The following is a 17,669-nucleotide window of genomic DNA, read 5'->3' on the forward strand; positions in this document are numbered from 1 at the left end:
AAAGTCGCGTCTGAACCGCTAAACGCGAGGTCACGCATTGCCAAGAATAGAGATCTATTCGTTTCTCCATCTCCGACGTTGTTCCATAACTGTTGTACAATTGCGGGGAGATTGAAGGAGCAGATGACGGCTGATGCAAATGACTACCTATTTTGATATGTTACACAGGCCTCCCACACCGATGCGGGTGACTGCTTGATCCGTTTGCCCCCAACTTCTGAGCCTCGTTTGTAGATGCTGTCATCATCTCGAGACTACGAGCAGCGCCAGCGGCTATATCTCATGGCTGCTCTTCAATATATCTAGTCTCTTGATCGTTTATGTTCCCGTTGTCTTGAAAGGGGACTGCTCTCAAGCTTCTACTCATTTTCAACTTATCTCGCCGTTTGTTGCTAATTATGGCTCAAGCAGACAGGTCCCTGCCTCCCGCTTTGCAGCGCCTTTGTGCTACATTCGAAGTGCTCGAGCATATCCTTCTCTACCTCCGCATGGAAGACATCGTACGCGTGCAACGAGTGTGCATCCGATGGAAGTCAGTGATTGAGAACTCCCCACGACTCCAGCGTCTGCTATTCCTTAGTCCTAAAGTTGGCGGCCCATTTCGTCTTGTCGCTTACCACGATTACCATATCGAAGAATCCACAAAGACCCTTCGAGGAGGACCGATACACTACGAATTCCGCACTCCTTCAGGGGAGCTCAGGAAATGGCCTCTCCGCAAGCTTACTGAATGTGATCCTAATCCACAACTGGACCGCATCCTCAGTGGCTTCCGGCCCAAACGAAAATTGAGCGCTGCGTTCACGGAAGATGAGTTTTACAAGGCTCCATTTGAACCATCTCCAGATCGACTGCATTCCGTGAAGTTGTGCCGATTTGCATTTCCTCGGAAACTTCAGAACGAATGGTTTGCGCAACAGAACCACTCCTGGCGAAGCATGTTTCTAACCCAACCACCCTGCACGGCTATTGAACTGTGCACCCCTTTTCAGGTCCGGCCAGAGTTCAGCAACCTTGTCCACACAATTTGGAACAAGAATGGTGTGACTATTGGTCAGCTTATTGGAGCACTCAGAGGACGTGAACGCCTCTTCTTTGAAACGCCTTGTGTGCTAGATATGTTTATTCCGGTGGAGAGGGATGTGCAACAATCATACACGGATATTCTGGCTTATGCGAGGACTAGGAGTGCGTTAGCAGGGTACCCATACTAAACGTTCCGGATCACCGCGAGACGCATGTGAGCTGAAAAGCTGCCGAGGACTATCAGGTGAGTGCCCAAACCGGCCCTTTATAGATTCATGATACTGATTCAAGCACAGCCTATCAATCGTGGCTAATTTCCTAGTATGGCTACTCCATATTGGAGTAATTACAAATTTCCTTTGAAATCTTTGGCCACGAATCGTCTATACAAATAGGTTGAGATCCCTATAACGTTTAGCTCAGTCTCTAGCTAGGTCTATCCACCGAGTCAGCTCTCAGAAATAGACGCTGGCCTTAATTGCAGCAAATAGTGAGATGAGTGAATGTTATCTCGACCTTGAAGTTGTAAATTCCTTGTTGTTTGGGTCATTGGCAGTATCCGCCTTTCGGTCAGCTTTTGCTGAATGTATTGTTCAAGCCGCTCCTCAACTTTTTCTGTGTAGTATACTGCAGATTTCACTGATCCTTTCTGCTTTGGCCAACAGTAGGTATCATGAGCCTGAGCCATGGGCTTTTTTCAAATGGGTGAAGCATTGAAAGGTCTATAATCAAACAAGACTGCCTTCCAATATACTTTTGTCATGGTCGTAATCGTAACACTGCTAGCTGTTCACAGATACTTGCCTCCGGAAAACCGCGACCCAAAGTCCGCTGCTTTGTTAAGCAGTTCCTTCCTCTGCGCATGGCCTATTTTCATGCCGCCACCAACATCCTTCTCCCAATCAAAGGCTCGTTTACTTGGGTCATCCTCTTTCTCCTTGGGCGTCTGCGATTTATGTAGTTCGTATAGTGACTTGCCACGTGATTTCTCCTGTTCTACTATTAGTACACCGCTATGAGATATTTTTCATAGACCAATATTCAATTGCAAAACTCACATTGTGTTCCCTAATTCTCTTCACCGTCGCCTCCTGCTCCCGATCTATTACTACTTCCGCTGCTCCAGATGGCGCTGAAATCCCCAAAACCTCATTTTCCAACCTCTTCCTCTTCTGCTCCGGCGTCTCTGTCCATATTGCATTATCAGCGCCACCGGAATTCGGCGCACGTGCACCTTTGCCTGAGTTAAATTTGCGCGCGCGCAGCTTGGTGGGATCCATGCGAGCGACGAGGTCGTCTTGCTTCGGCGGTACCATCATCCATTCATCACGCTGCAGTTTCTTTTTCGGTGGAGGTTTTGTGGTGTTGTCATAGCCTGAAGGTACTTCATCGTCATAGGTGCTTGTCTGCGCGTGAAGTCAGTCTACGGCTCCCAATTACTCAGATAAGGCGAGACCGGAATTTACATACCGGGGCAATATCCCCTGTGGGTGGCGCGGGCCCAAAATCATCATCGTCACTGCTGCTACCCTCCTCGCCTTCAGACTCTGCCGACTGTGATGGTAATTCGTCCAGCGGAGCGGGGGGAGGAGCGGGGCCCACAACTCTTCGCCGCTTCTCGCTACCTGATGGACTGCTTGGTTGAGCTGGAAAAGGTTTAGAGGATTCTTCTTCCTCTGCTAGGCGCTTTCGTTTTGCGAGAAGGTGAGGGGGGATTTCGGGGCCTATGGAGGACATTTTGGCGGCGGGTACATAGGGTTGGAGCTTGCGGAGGAGCTTAGGAAGCCGCTCGGCAAATTCCGAGAGATCAGGCCGCGCCATTCGAAGCTTCAATTGATACTCTATTGGGTATCTCGACTTCCCACTGCGCTTTTCTTTTAAGATCGTTTAGTCATATACTGGAGCTAAAGAAAAAGTGTTGTCGCGGTGTCTTTTCAGGAGTCTTAATATCCAGCTTCTCCAGCACAGCCGTCCCCTCGCGATTCTTCAATCAAGGCATCAGTCTCCGCGCCGCAATAACCCCACAAACAACTCAACAGATCACGTCGATGTTACGAGGATTCGCATATCTACTGTCCTAAGTTCCCTCAAGGCCTCTACATCAATGCGCGGTTGAAGCGATGTGCCGCGAACACCGAGCCCGATGAGCTCAGTTTCGGGAGAGAGCGATGTCAGTGGTGACAATGAGGATCGCGGGGCTAATGGTGCTGGGGAGGAGATTTCTGATAATACTGTAGAATTAGAGGGGTTAAATGAACCTGCTATCCTGACTAAAGATGTAATAGAGGAAGAGGAGCAGAAGGCCAGGGAGGAACTCAAAGCTGATGCGAATGAGACATCTTTTGCCAGGCGTGGCAAGGTCGCCCAAGATGTGGATGATACGGATTCGATCTCTGAGCTGCCTATTCACCCAGCAGCTCAAATTCCTGGCAGCCCAGAAGGTTCAACGTCTACACCAGATGACACTCCATCAATTCAAGTAGGTGTTTAGAGAATAAGTGGTTGATTTGTCTGACTGTTGAAGGGCTCTATATTATCCTCTCCTGGCAGCAGCGTTCCTGCATCTCACAGCTCCATGTCCCGTATCCACCACCCTAGCCCGCTCCAACCCTTCGAACGAAGGTTCTCCTCTCGATTGTCACCTTCCCCCTTACATTCTCCAAGAGTTCTCTCTCCCGCATTTCTAACCTCCCGATCACGGCAATCTTCTGTATCAAGTAATCTCCTCCACCAACAAGACGAACCGCACACTCCGCAAGCACCATGGGAAGTCGTGAGGTGGACTAAATTAAAGAAAATATCAGCACAAGTCTTTTCAGAAGTTGGAAAGCGTAATTTCGGTCGTCCGACATGTTTGAGCGTCACCGCTTCAATTATAATAGGCACTTCCAAGGGCTACATATTAGTTTTTGACTATCACCAAGTCCTGAAATCAATCATTGGACCGGGGACTAAAGGTAAGATTCAAATTGTGAACTCCAAACTCTCAAACATAATAACACATGCCATATAGCTGTCGAATGCGGATCGGTCACTTCGTTAGCTATCTCCGCTGATCATTCTACTGTTGCTGGCGGGCATGCCACCGGGCACATCTTCACATGGGAACTTTCAAGACCAGCTAAGCCATTTCTCCATATTCCTCCCTTGGAGCGGGATCGTCTAGACGACCGGCGCTCCGATGGACATGTTTCTAGCACTACCATCTTGCATGTGGGGTTTTTAGGCACTCGACACACAGCTCTCGTCTCTGCGGATGACGGAGGTATGGCTTTCTCTAATCTCGCGACTCGAGGTTTGGGAGCTGTCGCTAGAACTGTCAAAATTACTAGGATATTAGGAAGGTACCCACTTACAGCTCGATCTACTGAGCGGCCTCGAAAACCTAGTTCAGTACTTGCGTTCGCCCCGTTACCCTTAGGAAATGTTGGACAGCCAACCGATGACATGGGTTTAACAGCACTCCTAACTCCATATCTTTTGGTCATTGTATCTACCACTCCACTTGCTCAAACGCAGCACAAGGCTTCGAGGCCGAAGGAACTTGCTCCACACGGTACTTTGAGTGGATGTTTGGCTTGGTTCCCGGCGGTAAAACTGAAAACCCCTTCAGGAAATGCACAGCAGTCAATATCTAAAACGAAGCTGGTATACTGCTGGTCAAATATTCTCACTATACTGGACGTAGATGCTGTAGTTGCAACCGAAAATGAAAGACCGACTGACCTCCACTTTCAACCGCGGAGTCGCTGGAGAGGAGACGAAGCTATTGTTGCGGTACAATGGCTGAGCAGATCTGTGCTGGGGGTCTTGACGATCAGTCAACGTCTCGTTATTCTGGAAGACAATTCCCTACGGATGACGGATTCTTTTGACCTACTTAAAAAGCATATTTATCACGAGGACCTATTTTCAAAACAACTTCGACCTGTAATAGAGCAACTGGATGAAGAGGATATTTCTATGCATGGTGTTGTAGCGGACGCTTTTCATATGAGTTTTAGGGCTTACAAAGGCCGGCTGTTTCTTCTTGGTTTCAACGACGTCTCCATTGGAACTTTATCAAATTGGGCAGATCGGTTGCTCGCTCTCATGGAAGATGGGGATTTTATTTCAGCTATTGGACTTGCAACGTCATACTATAATGGCGATGCGGATAAGCTGACAGTAGGTCTACCGGACGACGACACTGCTCGACATAAACTCGTACAAGAGAAGCTCTTGGACATGATGGCAGCTTCATTGAAATACACTTTCGCAAGGAAAGAAGACGTTGACAGCGAAACAAGGGAGAAACTGTTGGTGGATTTGGCTGCTGTGTGCTTCACTGGCTCTCAGAGCATGGAAGAGCAGGATTTTTTGTTTGAAGAAATTTATGAAGCTTATGAAGAAGGATCTGCTGAGAGTATCTTTTTCGAAACGCTCGAACCTTACATCTTAGATGAAGAAATCACATCTGTGCCTCCAGAGGTATTGAAGGATCTCATCACATTCTATGCTTCATCAGGCCGCGCGAAGAGGCTCGAGGAGATGATCTGTCGATTGAACACTCAAACCATGGACATCGATCAGGTCACCACGTTGTGCAGACAATACAATCTGTATGATGCATTGATCTATGTCTGGACTCAAGCGATTGGCGACTACATCACGCCATTAATCAACATCCTCACACTCATCAAAATCCTCGAATTCGACGACAGCGAAGACCAGACTCAAAACGTCTACATGGTATCGGCGATGAAGATATTCCCGTATCTTGCCTACAGTTTCACAGGCCGTATCTATCCAAGCGGTCTGTACCTCTCAGATTCAGAAGCAAACAAGGCGAAAGTGGACTTATACAGCTTCATCTTTTCTGGAAAATCCCTAGAGTGGCCCAAGGGGAGCAAGGAAATTTTTCTAACACGATTGGACAAAGGCCCAGAACCACCCTTTCCATACCTGCGTATGATCCTGGAATTCGACACTGGAAGCTTCATGAGCATGCTCAATGAGGCATTCGAAGACACTTTTTTAAATGGAGAACAAGACGTAGTTCCCAACGGGAATGGAGTTCAGGTCAATGGTAACCAACAACCTTCGGCGCTTACCCCCAGCCGACAGTACATTACCAACATCTTGCTCGGTGTTATGGCATCTGATCAGTTCGATCCGGAAGACATAATCTACTTCTACATGTTTGTAGCGCGCAACCTTCCAAAGTATCCTCAACATATCATCCTTCCTGGGACATCTCTCCATAAGATTCTTGTTGGCCTTTGCGACTACCCAACCGAAGTGGTAAAGGATGATTGTCAGCTTAGTGTCGAATACCTCCTCTCTGTATACCATCCACCCGATATTCAAGTTCTTGTTCCACTTTTCGAGAATGCAGGCTTCCATAAGGTGCTAAAGTCAGTCTTCCGAGGATCACAGCAGTATGCCAGGCTTCTTGAAGCATATCTAAATGATACTGACAACCGAGATGATGTTTTTAACTGCATCAGGGATTGCTTAAGACCTAATCGAGGTCTAAACAAAAAGCAGATCAGTGAAGTCCATTCGGTCATCGTAAGCCGTGCAAGAGATATAGCGGGCGTCGACGCTTTTAGGACCGCCCAGGTTCTGAAGCAATATGCTCCTAACCTTCTACGTTCGGTATTGGATGCACTGGAAGATGAGTCTGAGGCTCAGTACCAATTTCTGCGGTCCCTTATTGAACCGGAAGAACAAAGTTCGGTTGACTTTCAATACCTTGGGGAAGGTTCTCCGACGGGGTTTGCGGAACGTTACGTCCAACTAATGTGCAAGTATAACAACACTCACGTTGCAGATTTCGTCAGTCTCCTTAAGTCCGGGGATCTACGCCTTGAACCGGTTCTTCCAGCATTGGAGGAAAGCGGTGTAATCGATGCCGCTGTAGTCCTCATGGCCCGCGATGGTCTAGTCAGGGATGCAATGGAACGGCTCGTCAAGCATCTAGGAACCCTGGAGATAGCATTGACAGGACTGATCAACGCAGCTGCAGAGAGTCCCGACGCTGCGAACACTGAAGAAGCCGTCGAAGATCTGCTAAACAGCGTGCAGAAGTACTGCAAAGTTGGTATCTGGCTCTGCCAAGGCCAAACACGCATGATGGAGCGCAACCCCAAATCCAAGAGACAGGACCCTGCTGTCGGCGACACCGAACGGGATCTCGCAATCGACGAACTGCTCTGGTTAGACCTTGTCGATACGGTCGTCAGCATCACGAAGAACGTAACATCCGCAGCTGCAGACCTCGACACCAACCATGCCGCTTCCAGCACCTCGCAGCCCAAACCAGTAGACACGACGAAGATCACCAGCACCCTGCGCGCCGCGGTACAGCAGACGTTTAGCGCGCTGCTCGCGTCAACAGCCGCGACCGCAAAACCGCATCCTAGACCGAACAACGGCGTGGGGGTCCCCGCTGCAACCACATCAGCGCCACAGTCAGCTGTGATGCAACCCCAAGCCGAGCATGCAGGCCCCCAGCCGCGATCCCCGTCGCACCCGTCTTTCCTCCGCATCCTCCGCGCCTTCCTGACCCGGGCGTCGCGCTCGTCGCCTTCGCTGTCCGATCTGCGCGCCGTGCTGGCTGAGATCTTCGCGGCGTATACGTTTGAGGAAACGATTCTTGAGCTTGCGAATCGGTTCCTGGATAAAGACGCTTTTCATCATGTCGCTGAGGTGCATGCGCTGAGGCAGCGTGGGTGGCGCCCGAGAGGGCAGGTGTGTGAAGGATGTAGAAAGCGAGCGTGGGGGCCTGGCGCGGGTGGAGATATCTGGGATGCGTGGGAGCGGAAAGGGGAATTGGATGAAGAGAGGAGGGCGAGGGCAAAGGTTGAAGGTGGCGGTGGAGAGGCGGCGAGAAGACTGGAGAGAGGTAAGGGAAGAGCAGATGCAGATGCGGTTGGGAGTGGGAAGGGAAATCTAGAAGGGGAAGATGAGGAAGATGCTTTGGGAGACAAGAAAGAGGAGTTGGGCTCACTAGTCGTGTTTGCTTGCCGGCACATGTTTCATCGGAAATGCCTTGAGCGGGCACAGCAGAGGCTCGAGAGACAAGAAGGAACGGGTGGTGAGAGGAGTAGTAGTAAGAGGCGATTTAGGTGTCCCATTTGTGCATAGGGAGGTTATTTGAGAGGGTGTTAGTGTTTGATGGGGCACGCGAGATTTTATTCGAGAGTTCTGAAATGTATGTATATCTCACACAGATTTTAGGCGTAGCTTCTCCTTGCTATCATCTATTCGGGAAAAGTTTTTTTTATATTTCTGCTATGAAAAGGAAGTCGGATTCCTAACTCATAACGATATTGAATGCATCTCGTCCAAGACGTCCCACATCTCGTGACGTCCTTTTCTCGAGTATTGAAGGGTTGAAAGGGAATATAGGCAGTGAGTTTCGAGTTTCGAACTCATCCGCAGCTGAATGTCCCATCCCAAACTGTCCCGCGATTCCATCAGTTTGTCTTTGCTATTTCCTTTTATCCAGTCAGATTTTACTAGCCTGGTTGCGCGTCGGGTTAATACAAAATCCACCTTGATTTGTTCGTTTATTTTTGACATCCACCTCCTGCCGATTGAGGCCTAATAGCTTTATACAGCGTAACGCCAATCTTCACAGGCGCGTGCACACCACCCCGGCGCATCCGGTTAAAAGCGCGTGTTAATCGCGCAGATCAAACTACGGAGGACGACGCAAAATTGAATTTCTTCTTCTCTTTTGGGACTAGCGGTTTTCCCCCCATAAGGTGCCTGTAAGGTTGCTAAGGTTTTAGGCCTTTAGGGGGCTCTTTAGGGGTCTTCGGGATATAGACCGCCTAAAATCTCGTTGCTTAGGCGATAGAGCCCCTATAACTTAGGCGACCTTATGGGGGGTATCTACTAGTCCCAAAAAGGAAAGGGAAATCCATTTTTGCGTCGTCCTCCGTACTCGGATTTATACCCAAAAATACGTTAAAATATATTAAAATGGTCGTGCTTATTACTTTAAGGCATAAAATTCTGCCGTTTAATCGCCAGTATTAATACGCGCTTTTAACTAGATGCGCTAATATGGTGTACGCGCGCCTGCGAGTTACTATGTAGATTGGCGTTACGCTATATAAAGCTATTAAGCCTCAATCCGCAGGAGGTGAATGTCGAAATAAACGAACAAATCAAGGTGGGTTTTATATTAACCCCTTGAGCGTTTCTGGACCGGTAACAACTTCTCAATCCAAAGTTTCCGTAGTGATAGAATTGGATTGGGGTCTATTTGGATCGGCGATGGAGCTCCAGCTGGATCTGGATCTGGATTCTCTGATCTTGACGCCGGCGTAGCGTAGATTGAAGCTCATAGAGTTCCTGGCGCGCCACAGCTTATACCTCATCGGGAGGGAGGTCGAGCGCCATGCAGTCGGTGCGCAGTGAATAGCTAATCGGGGGAGTAAGTAATAACTACGCGTCCCTTTTATATAGTGTCAGCCACTAAATTAAGGACACCCGATTATCGCTGCTCCCTTACCGCTGCTACTATAGCTTTACTTATAATATCGCCCTTAATAAGGCCTCCACTATAGGGGCGCCTTTAACGATGACGTAGAAGCAGTAGAAGGCGTAGATAGTTCTCCTAGACAAATATAAGCTCGCGTAGGAGGCAATATTATAGTCTTTAGCCGCCGCGGAGTAAGAGGCTATTGGGGCAGAAGATAACGTAGAGCAAGCAGCTATCGCCGCAGGTAAAAAGCCGCTAGAAGGGACTCTCGCTACTACTAGAGTCGACGGCAATAGCAACGCGTTAAGCGAGGTAATACCGCTCGAGGATAGCGACTTCTAAAGAGGAGGATAAGGAGGACGAGCTAGAGGAGTAATATAGTTAATTTCATGATATTCACCACCCACCACCCCCCTAACCAACACTAGAATCGTGCCAAGACCTCTATACTGACAGCTGGATATCCAGCAGCGCTCCTGGAGCGCCGCCGAGGATTACATCAGCTAGCGTGGATTTGAAGGTTGCCGCCAATCCACGCCAATCCAGTTACTTCACTGAGTTTCCGTACTGCCCGTGTCCTGAATGAGAACACATTCTTTCTAAGGGTCATCAAATAAGTGTCGTTATAGAATTAACAACATATTACTGAAATCAGAATTAGCTTCCCTTAGCTTGACTCAATCTCTGAAGGTGTGCGAGGCTGCAAATTTTTGGGGTAGCTGAAGTGCCCCAATAGATGCTTTTCTTTAGCAAGGTGTGCGTGACGTCCTCCTCCCGAAGTTCCAATGGCAGCCTATGCAGAAGACGTGATTGACGATTGCGCTCAGCACTAAACACAACCAAGTTTAGGCTATGTTCTGGTGCAGCTCAACGGGCCTTGGATTGGCCTTGGATTTTATTGCCTCCGTCAACTTTTCAATTTCCTAGCTTTCCTCTCACTCCCCGTTGGCTTAGGCCCCGCTGGGTTCTTTATCGCATGCCGGGATTTAGTGCAAGCCCGATGGTCACGAGTGGCGTGTGTGGACGATTTATACGACTGAGGATGGTCAACCGATGGGATTTGAGTCAGAGGAGAAGATATTCGGAAGAGGATAGTAGGTGTGTGATGAGTCAGTATATGTCACCTATTAGTTAGTGATTCGGATCATATCTAGTTGTGACTTGCATGGGTAAGATTCATGGTAACGTATATTTTTCCGTTAAACACCCCATGAAATTTAGAACACCCCTACGTTACTGGAGCATAAACTTATTTGAACTACATGTTTCATTGGCAGTTTGCAAGCCAGCTAGGTTTGCTTGCTTGCCAGCAAGACTCATATACTGCGCTACTCTACACAGATGATCCATGGCCTTTGAGCTCCCTTGAACTTAAAGCGCTACAGACCCGAAGTTTAGATATATACGTCGGTAATATTCCTAACAATTCACCCCATCAGCATTACTGCCTTTCTGTCTCCACTCCACACCTCACGAAATCCCTAGTCAAGAATGATAACTTCCACGCTGCCCTGCAAAATTGCCTCCAGTTCGCGCCTTCCCCTATTACACAGTCGCACAAGTACCTTCTTCCTCACTTCCAAATCCAGAACATCTACATCATAGTTATACCATCCGTGATAGTTACATCTCGGCGCATATAAGTTCTTCAGCAACTCCTTCGATACATATATCGTTCCTAGTTCTGTATAACTCATGAAAGGCATCTTCGAAAGTGACTGGTCAAGTCGAAGTGCTGCCATGGCATTCGGATTCTTTGAAAAGCAGCCGTAAAATTGGTCTTCTAGGCCATAGTATTAGGCATGCAGTGCTCTGATAACCTACTTCTATCCTTCTACTCTGTTCTTCATCCATTGCTCCAGAACTCTTAGGCCAAAGGAAAACGTACTAAGCTCGTAGTAGAATAGAGCTGTCTCAGCGTAGATCTGGCGGCAAGTACACGCCACTGTGGTCATACTTTTATCTCCGCACTGCGCTATATCCTATGGTTTTACGCTAGCTATTTTGACGAGCGGACGTGAGTTCGGTGGGTGGAAACAGGCATTATGGTCGGCATAGACGTGGTTCGAGAATTTTGGGTCGACGTAGTTTGGGACTTGGGACTGCTTTGGTTTGAGCGGAGTCTCCTTGCGTTTCTTCGTCGACTCGGTTATGATTTCAGCGGTGTGTCCAAAGGCTTTACTGCCGGGGGGGTCACAGATTAAAGAGTCATTGAAGACGTGGATGTGATAACCGCCGAGCGCAAGGGCAAAGACTCGGTTGCGGATTTCAGCCGGGAGATGTAGAAGACGCGATTTGATACTGTTTCGGGCAGTGCTGCAATTCAGTTTAGTCAATTGCAGAAGGAAGAGAAAATGATGCCGAGCGAGGAGTGAGGCTCACATCTTCACAATTGCATCACTTAGTGAGACGGTAAGATCTAGGAGGCCATTGCCTAGTAAGCGGATTGGAGCCTTCAATCGAGGATTGCGTCGAATGTTTTCTTGACGCTTGTGCTTGTGATTGTACTTGAACTGCTTCAACTTATTTGTGAGCAGCGACGGGAAGTACGGCATTGTTGCCGCTGGATCATACGGACAGAAGAGATGTCGGTCGATTTGTGAGAGGAGAAGAAGCCTTGGAAGAGAAGGAAGAAGAGATACCGGGTGTGAAATGAAAGTCACATGACGGTATGGCCGCATCCAAAGAGGTGAATACATCATCACTGAAATGAAGGGATCGAGGTATGATCTGTTTGGTCTCCAACATGCCACATATGTTTGGGACAACCCTTAAGAGCCTTCGGAATAGCATATACGATAATGCTCATGTTAAGCTCTTCGATGAGTTTTCGAAAAAGGTTGGTCGGACATAAGCTTCCATGCTCGCCTGCCATTTTCATTTACCTTATTTATTAGCTTCGCAAGTGAATGGGATAAACTTACACAGCCATGACCTAAAGTCAACATGTTCCTCCCAGTGATCTTGTTGGATTGGCGGCAATATAGCGTAGATGGCTGGACCTGATGAAATAGCTCTGCTTCTATATGTCTTGAATGAGTTCTCTTTCAAGAATTCTCCCACGATGGTGCTCTGGATGAGCAGACGATTTCCTGTCCAGAAGTGGGCAATGGAAAAGATCTGGCTTGATTTGAATTGGGTTTGTATTGGACCAATTTTTGGGGAATGTCTCTCAGGCGCCTCCGCGGTTTGAAGATGGTATATATTTCTAGAATGATACTTCGGGCTGCAGACACGATACTTGTGAGCGAATTAACCGTGACCCCGGTCTTCTAGAAAATTGGTGTACGGCTTCGAAGCTGGAGCTGGAGACCTCTCTACCCGAAGGAGCTGTAATTGAATTTCTTGATCAATTTTACTTTTTGTATTGCCGGCCATTGTGTCGGGTTAACGTCTCTTTCGTATTCAATTTTGATCTTCTCGGTTTGAAGTGAAAGAGTTGCGGAAATAGAATGTAGAAGGCTAATGAAAATATTCATATCCTCCCCTATTTCTCCTCGTGCTACTGGGATTTGCAGAGACTGGCATGAAAAGTTAAGCATCAGGCCTCAGATAAGGTTTAGTTTGCTTGGATCCGGCCTGTTGCACATTCACACCGGCGGAAGAAATCAATACGCCAAATTGGACTCCTAGTCCATCCTCGGCCCAGCTTCATCTCAAATGTACTCATGTTTTCCCTTTCCCTTTCCCTTTCCCTTCCAATACCTTCTCCAAAACCCCCCAGATCCGGCCTACCATCCAGGGTTCCCTTCCCGGTTCCTCATTCCAATAGCCCCTGTTCTGGTGTGAAGGCGGATATTGATGGTGGACAGATTATGAACGCCGTTTCAATATTGCGGGATTTTGTGGGGGAAGTCAGGGGAGAGGCACGTTCCCCCACTCACCTCCTCTTGCACTGGCCAGAGGCTTAAGGACAATTCCGGCTATTAACTCAATTCATTACCAATATCGATAAAATGGCGGACTTCGCCTACCACAAGTTTATCACGCAACTTGTAATCACTAAGCTATGGGTCCTAGGGACAAGCTTTATGCCATGCTGAGACTTTTGCCGCCAGAAGATCAAGCGAATGCTCTCTTGCAGCCTGACTATAACTTTTCGATGAAAGAAGTATATAAGCAGCTCGTTAACTATACCATCTCAAAGTATCGCAACCTAGACATTTTATCTTACGCAGGGATAAGGGACTCTCGAACCGAAATTCAGGCTTGTTACTCAATCAATTCAATTCAATTGAGGCCTTGAATTGATTGAATTGAAAGCTTTGTAAGCAGAAGGTTCGGTTGATTGAATTGATTGATTCAATATTGAAACGATTGCAATTAATTGCAACTACGTAGTAGTTAGTAATTATCACGAGTCTCGGCATAGTGTTGATGCAGGGGGGCCTACCTGGCGGCGCCCGAATCGCTTTCTACCGTCGTTTCCGTCGCTCCTGCCGTTAATATAGGTCTATCGCGAGTCTTGGCATAGTGTTGAGTTACTATCCTGTTGTGTACCCCCTGTTCATAGTGGTAATAGAATTGATATTGTTGGTGGGCAAATCTAGTTATAAAACTTTTCTTACCTGTCAAGATCCCGGCGATAATGTGATAGTGTAAACAACGAGTAATGCTCGGGTAACCCTTTTTTGGTAAGGGGGTCTAAGAACAATAAGGTTTAAAGCATTATTATATGTTATGTTNAGCATATTTCTATATAATATTAAAAGATTCAATATTTATCAATCAATTCAATTCAACTAGAACCTCTATATTGATTGAGTTGCCAAGCCAGCGAGCTCTCAGTTGATTGAATTGATTGAGACTTGGCATTCAATTCAATTCAATATTGAAACCTGGGTGATTGAATAACAAGCCTGCCGAAATTCGGCCTGAATACTGGCCTACTTCATCTTGGATTTCTCGAAGCTATTGTATACGTTCCGTGGTGGCCATTTCTGTGGTCTTGTTGGGGTGATTAAGGAGTATACTTCCACTTCCGAGTGTCTAACAGCGGCCCGGAGGGTTACTATTGCAATGGTGACCTAGGTACTCAAGCTGAGGCTTTGGGAGGTATCTGAACCAAATTGGAGTGTGATCTAATTTGAAGTGAATCGAGACTGGTCACATCCACCAAAAGCCTACTGGAACGTTAAGCTTTAGTGGAAACTTTTTTTGCTATACAAGCTTTGTGCAGTATAATCGAGCTGAGTCTCCCATGGGATTTCGTATAAGGCTATTTCCCTCCCCGTGGTAGGTTCGCTGGTCGGGAAATCGCTTTCTTAGGTGAGCACCTATGTCGAACGAAGCTTGATTCTATTAAGCTTTTGGTAGGCATTCTATACCTACACATCTTCACCGAGTCTGGATCACCTGGATCTCACAATCGGTGAGAGGCCTTCATCAAACCAATAAGGACTTCGTAGACGTATCACGATCTATATCGGGTCTGGATTCTGGCCGAAGTGGTGCCTTGGCTCCCTGATAGGCTTCCCAGTGCTTTATGGGAAAGCATGCCCGGTTGTCGACCTGTCAGACGTTAGTTTTAGCCCAGTTTCAGCTTAGTTTCACCACTCTCCAGGGACCCCTGTATGGGGTACTACACTGCTTGTATATAATAAGCCTGCATCTATGTAGATTTCAATCCTTACACGAGATTTTCTTTCTGACCTGGTATGCCCGGTCGACACCGGTAGAGGGTTGGGATTGCTGGGATTGCTAGGAACATAACCCTGAGAAAGCGGGATCTAGGTCAAATCACACATGATACAAGGCAATATCCGGAACTCTTGCTTAGGCCCCCTAAACGTGGATGATGTTGATTAGTATCTATAAATAACCAAGCAAGTAATCATCCGTTAATTAATCTCGTCTAGAGTCCTTTTAGAAGTAAATATATAGAGCTTTCATATAGTTTGCTTTTGCATACAAACTTATTTAAGGGTTATATGCCGAACGGACGATCAGGGATAAGAACTCTGTCTTATTGAAATGAGGCTTTGGAGCCTCTATATATGAGGTGGGTGAGTCACAGGCACCCCTGATCTAACCTTGATATAGTAGTGATCGATGCCAGGCCGACATTATACTTAGGATACTGGATGTTAGTGTGCACATTTGTTAAGGGTGCGCGGGACATTTTACTGAAGTAAAGATTTTCTTCGAAAGTTCTACCACACTCATCTTTAATTTCTGCTGAATGATGCCAAGTAACTAAGAGAAGCACAGTCAGAAGACCTTATGAAATATACGCCTCAATGGCGCATGGGCTCAACGTTGGGATCTAGGTTCCAATATAAAGTAAAACAACCCTAACAATAGATCGTAACAGGTCGAGCACACGCCACTGCGCTGCTGATTGGGCTAGCTTTGGACAGCTGAAAGGCCTAGAATGCTGAGTAAAGTAACCGAAATAGCATAGCCATCGTGGTCATCTGCTCTATGTAGAACCAAATCAATAAGCCCATAGCTTTAGGAATATAAATCTTGACCATTAGCAGCGCTTTCTCCATACAGTTTTCCACATGCTAGAACGGGCATCATCTCCGAAAGAGGCACTAATGCCGGATCTTCAGAAAACACTGGGACCTACGGTACCGGTCCCTAACCTTTCCAGCAGACCTCTAAGAGTATAGCAACCGTTCTCGATCGCCGAGTTTCTGCAAAGGCGATCCGGAGAGCAAGTAGCGCTACCCCGCAAAACGCAGTCAGACGGAAAAATATGACAGGCTGATAAACGCAAACTCGGAGCATCGCTCGTCCATTCCCGATTGCTGGATATGTATAGAATGGGGAGCAGGACTAGGTCAGAACTACGCTTTGGATTTTCGTATCGGCTACGCTACTCGCATGCGGAGGATGATTCATCGTCCGGGTTTGCAGTCCTTCTCCCGGATTTCCGATTTTCGCGTTGGTGTTTCTTTGGCTGTGAAGCTGACTGGTCACTGCACGCTGTGGGGATATTATCAACGCAACCATAATAATAGGATCGACATAAGGAAATCGTAGGGAATAGTAGAGCCATAGGCTGGGGCAAAATATTAGATGCAGCAGATGGGCGGAAACGCATAATGAGATCCGTAATGCCGGGATATTTGTGGTGTGGTGCAGGGTTGTAAATTTATATTCCGACGTCAAAACATCTCGTGGTGTTGTGAAGTAGCTCGCTTCATTTATGGGGTGATCATATTTAGTGAGCATTCCTTGAAAACGACACTGACCATAACCATGGAGAATGCATAAGGTTCAGATGTGCCCTCCGAAACGCCTCCGAAACGCCTCCCAATGCATTCATTCCGTCACTTAGAAATTTGTGAATTACCTTATTCGCAGGTAGACAGCATCTTCCTCAACACGCCCATTAGTGTTCCATTCTCTAATGCTGCCGCCACTCTCTCCTTATCCCCAAGCTGCTTGTTGACCGCCTCGTCTGTGCTATGCGTACCCTTTTTAATACGAACGTCAATGCGATAGCGAGGCGGAAGGGCCTGCTCGAGGCGCACGCGTACACCCAGTCCGATAACTGTGGCGAGCGAACAGTGGGTAATTGTGGGGGTGATTTCAACTACGACGGTGCTGATTGGGGAGCCAGGAGAGGTGGGAGGTAATATCTTAATGTCAGGTAGATTCACGACAGCCAGTGAACCCAGTGACAGCGGATGTTCCGGATCAGAGATTGAGGAAATGAGGTCTGGATGAAAAAGAAAGTCAGCGCAGATTTTTCAGACTTCGCAAATCACGAAGAGGTGTCCTAAAATAAGGCTGTGTGTGCGCGCGGTGGGGACCGGAAGAGCGCACCGTAAATTTCTTGCTCGTCTATGTCTTCGACCGAATCGTCATCGGAGTCACTGGGCGATGCTGGCTGATCGAAAGGATCGTTGAGATACGTGTACACAGGGATAAGATCGTCGAAAAGCCCAGTGCCGCCATCCTCCCGCTTCTTCGCTGATGATTCTCGACGTCGTGAAGGCAGGTCTGAAGGGTTCAGGATTGTGGGATTGGCATTGTCCTTGTCGGGGTCCATCTTGACGCGAAAGGCGCTGGGTACGTGCGATTGCGGTCGGCTGTCAGATTGCGAGCTGCCTTAAGTGGTATGTGTGTCCTTCAAAGGCCTAAAAGCATTGATGTTGCAGCCAAAAAAAGCTTTGAAATGGGTGTTTGAGTTGGACTTGTTTGCCTCCGC

At 47.6% G+C, this 17,669-nt stretch overlaps 6 protein-coding genes across 6 annotated transcripts; 3 read left to right on the forward strand and 3 right to left on the reverse strand.

Moving 5' to 3' along the window:
* The first annotated feature begins 102 nt into the window (after window positions 1–102).
* Window positions 103–1,527, forward strand: K441DRAFT_169309 (uncharacterized protein). Its single transcript, XM_067640307.1, has 2 exons — window positions 103–1,270; window positions 1,323–1,527. Exon 1 carries the CDS (start codon window positions 399–401, stop codon window positions 1,212–1,214), a length of 816 nt encoding a protein of 271 aa, XP_067502264.1. The 5' UTR covers window positions 103–398; the 3' UTR covers window positions 1,215–1,270; window positions 1,323–1,527.
* A 289-nt stretch (window positions 1,528–1,816) lies between these two features.
* Window positions 1,817–2,763, reverse strand: K441DRAFT_568653 (uncharacterized protein; the record flags this gene model as incomplete). Its single annotated transcript, XM_067643838.1, has 3 exons — window positions 1,817–2,017; window positions 2,085–2,427; window positions 2,483–2,763. The coding sequence occupies 3 exons, from the start codon at window positions 2,761–2,763 to the stop codon at window positions 1,817–1,819; spliced, it is 825 nt and encodes a 274-aa protein (XP_067502265.1).
* A 94-nt stretch (window positions 2,764–2,857) lies between these two features.
* On the forward strand, window positions 2,858–8,423 carry K441DRAFT_639188 (uncharacterized protein). Its single transcript, XM_067646571.1, has 3 exons — window positions 2,858–3,505; window positions 3,551–3,983; window positions 4,040–8,423. Exons 1-3 carry the CDS (start codon window positions 3,170–3,172, stop codon window positions 8,155–8,157), a joined length of 4,887 nt encoding a protein of 1,628 aa, XP_067502266.1. The 5' UTR covers window positions 2,858–3,169; the 3' UTR covers window positions 8,158–8,423.
* A 2,469-nt stretch (window positions 8,424–10,892) lies between these two features.
* K441DRAFT_697512 (uncharacterized protein) lies at window positions 10,893–12,060 on the reverse strand (the record flags this gene model as incomplete). The annotated part of the gene is made up of 4 exons (XM_067652983.1): window positions 10,893–11,288; window positions 11,394–11,480; window positions 11,523–11,821; window positions 11,888–12,060. 4 exons carry the CDS (start codon window positions 12,058–12,060, stop codon window positions 10,987–10,989), a joined length of 861 nt encoding a protein of 286 aa, XP_067502267.1. The 3' UTR covers window positions 10,893–10,986.
* Window positions 12,061–13,424: 1,364 nt separating this feature from the next.
* On the forward strand, window positions 13,425–13,803 carry K441DRAFT_169356 (uncharacterized protein). The gene has a single exon (XM_067640308.1). The coding sequence runs from the start codon at window positions 13,515–13,517 to the stop codon at window positions 13,749–13,751; it is 237 nt and encodes a 78-aa protein (XP_067502268.1). The 5' UTR covers window positions 13,425–13,514; the 3' UTR covers window positions 13,752–13,803.
* Window positions 13,804–16,809: 3,006 nt separating this feature from the next.
* Window positions 16,810–17,510, reverse strand: K441DRAFT_568707 (uncharacterized protein; the record flags this gene model as incomplete). Its single annotated transcript, XM_067643839.1, has 2 exons — window positions 16,810–17,177; window positions 17,285–17,510. The coding sequence occupies 2 exons, from the start codon at window positions 17,508–17,510 to the stop codon at window positions 16,810–16,812; spliced, it is 594 nt and encodes a 197-aa protein (XP_067502269.1).
* Window positions 17,511–17,669: the final 159 nt, after the last annotated feature.

This window comes from Cenococcum geophilum, assembly GCF_001692895.1.
Source record: "Cenococcum geophilum 1.58 unplaced genomic scaffold K441scaffold_30, whole genome shotgun sequence".
Lineage (NCBI taxonomy): Eukaryota > Fungi > Ascomycota > Dothideomycetes > Gloniales > Gloniaceae > Cenococcum > Cenococcum geophilum.

Coding starts and splice junctions, on each gene's coding strand:
- K441DRAFT_169309 (XM_067640307.1), top strand. CDS start 399: ATGGCTCAAGCAGACAGGTCCCTGCCTCCCGCTTTGCAGCGCCTTTGT.
- K441DRAFT_639188 (XM_067646571.1), top strand. CDS start 3,170: ATGAGCTCAGTTTCGGGAGAGAGCGATGTCAGTGGTGACAATGAGGAT. Junction 3,506..3,550: donor ATGACACTCCATCAATTCAA/GTAGGTGTTTAG, acceptor TGACTGTTGAAG/GGCTCTATATTATCCTCTCC. Junction 3,984..4,039: donor CATTGGACCGGGGACTAAAG/GTAAGATTCAAA, acceptor CATGCCATATAG/CTGTCGAATGCGGATCGGTC.
- K441DRAFT_169356 (XM_067640308.1), top strand. CDS start 13,515: ATGGGTCCTAGGGACAAGCTTTATGCCATGCTGAGACTTTTGCCGCCA.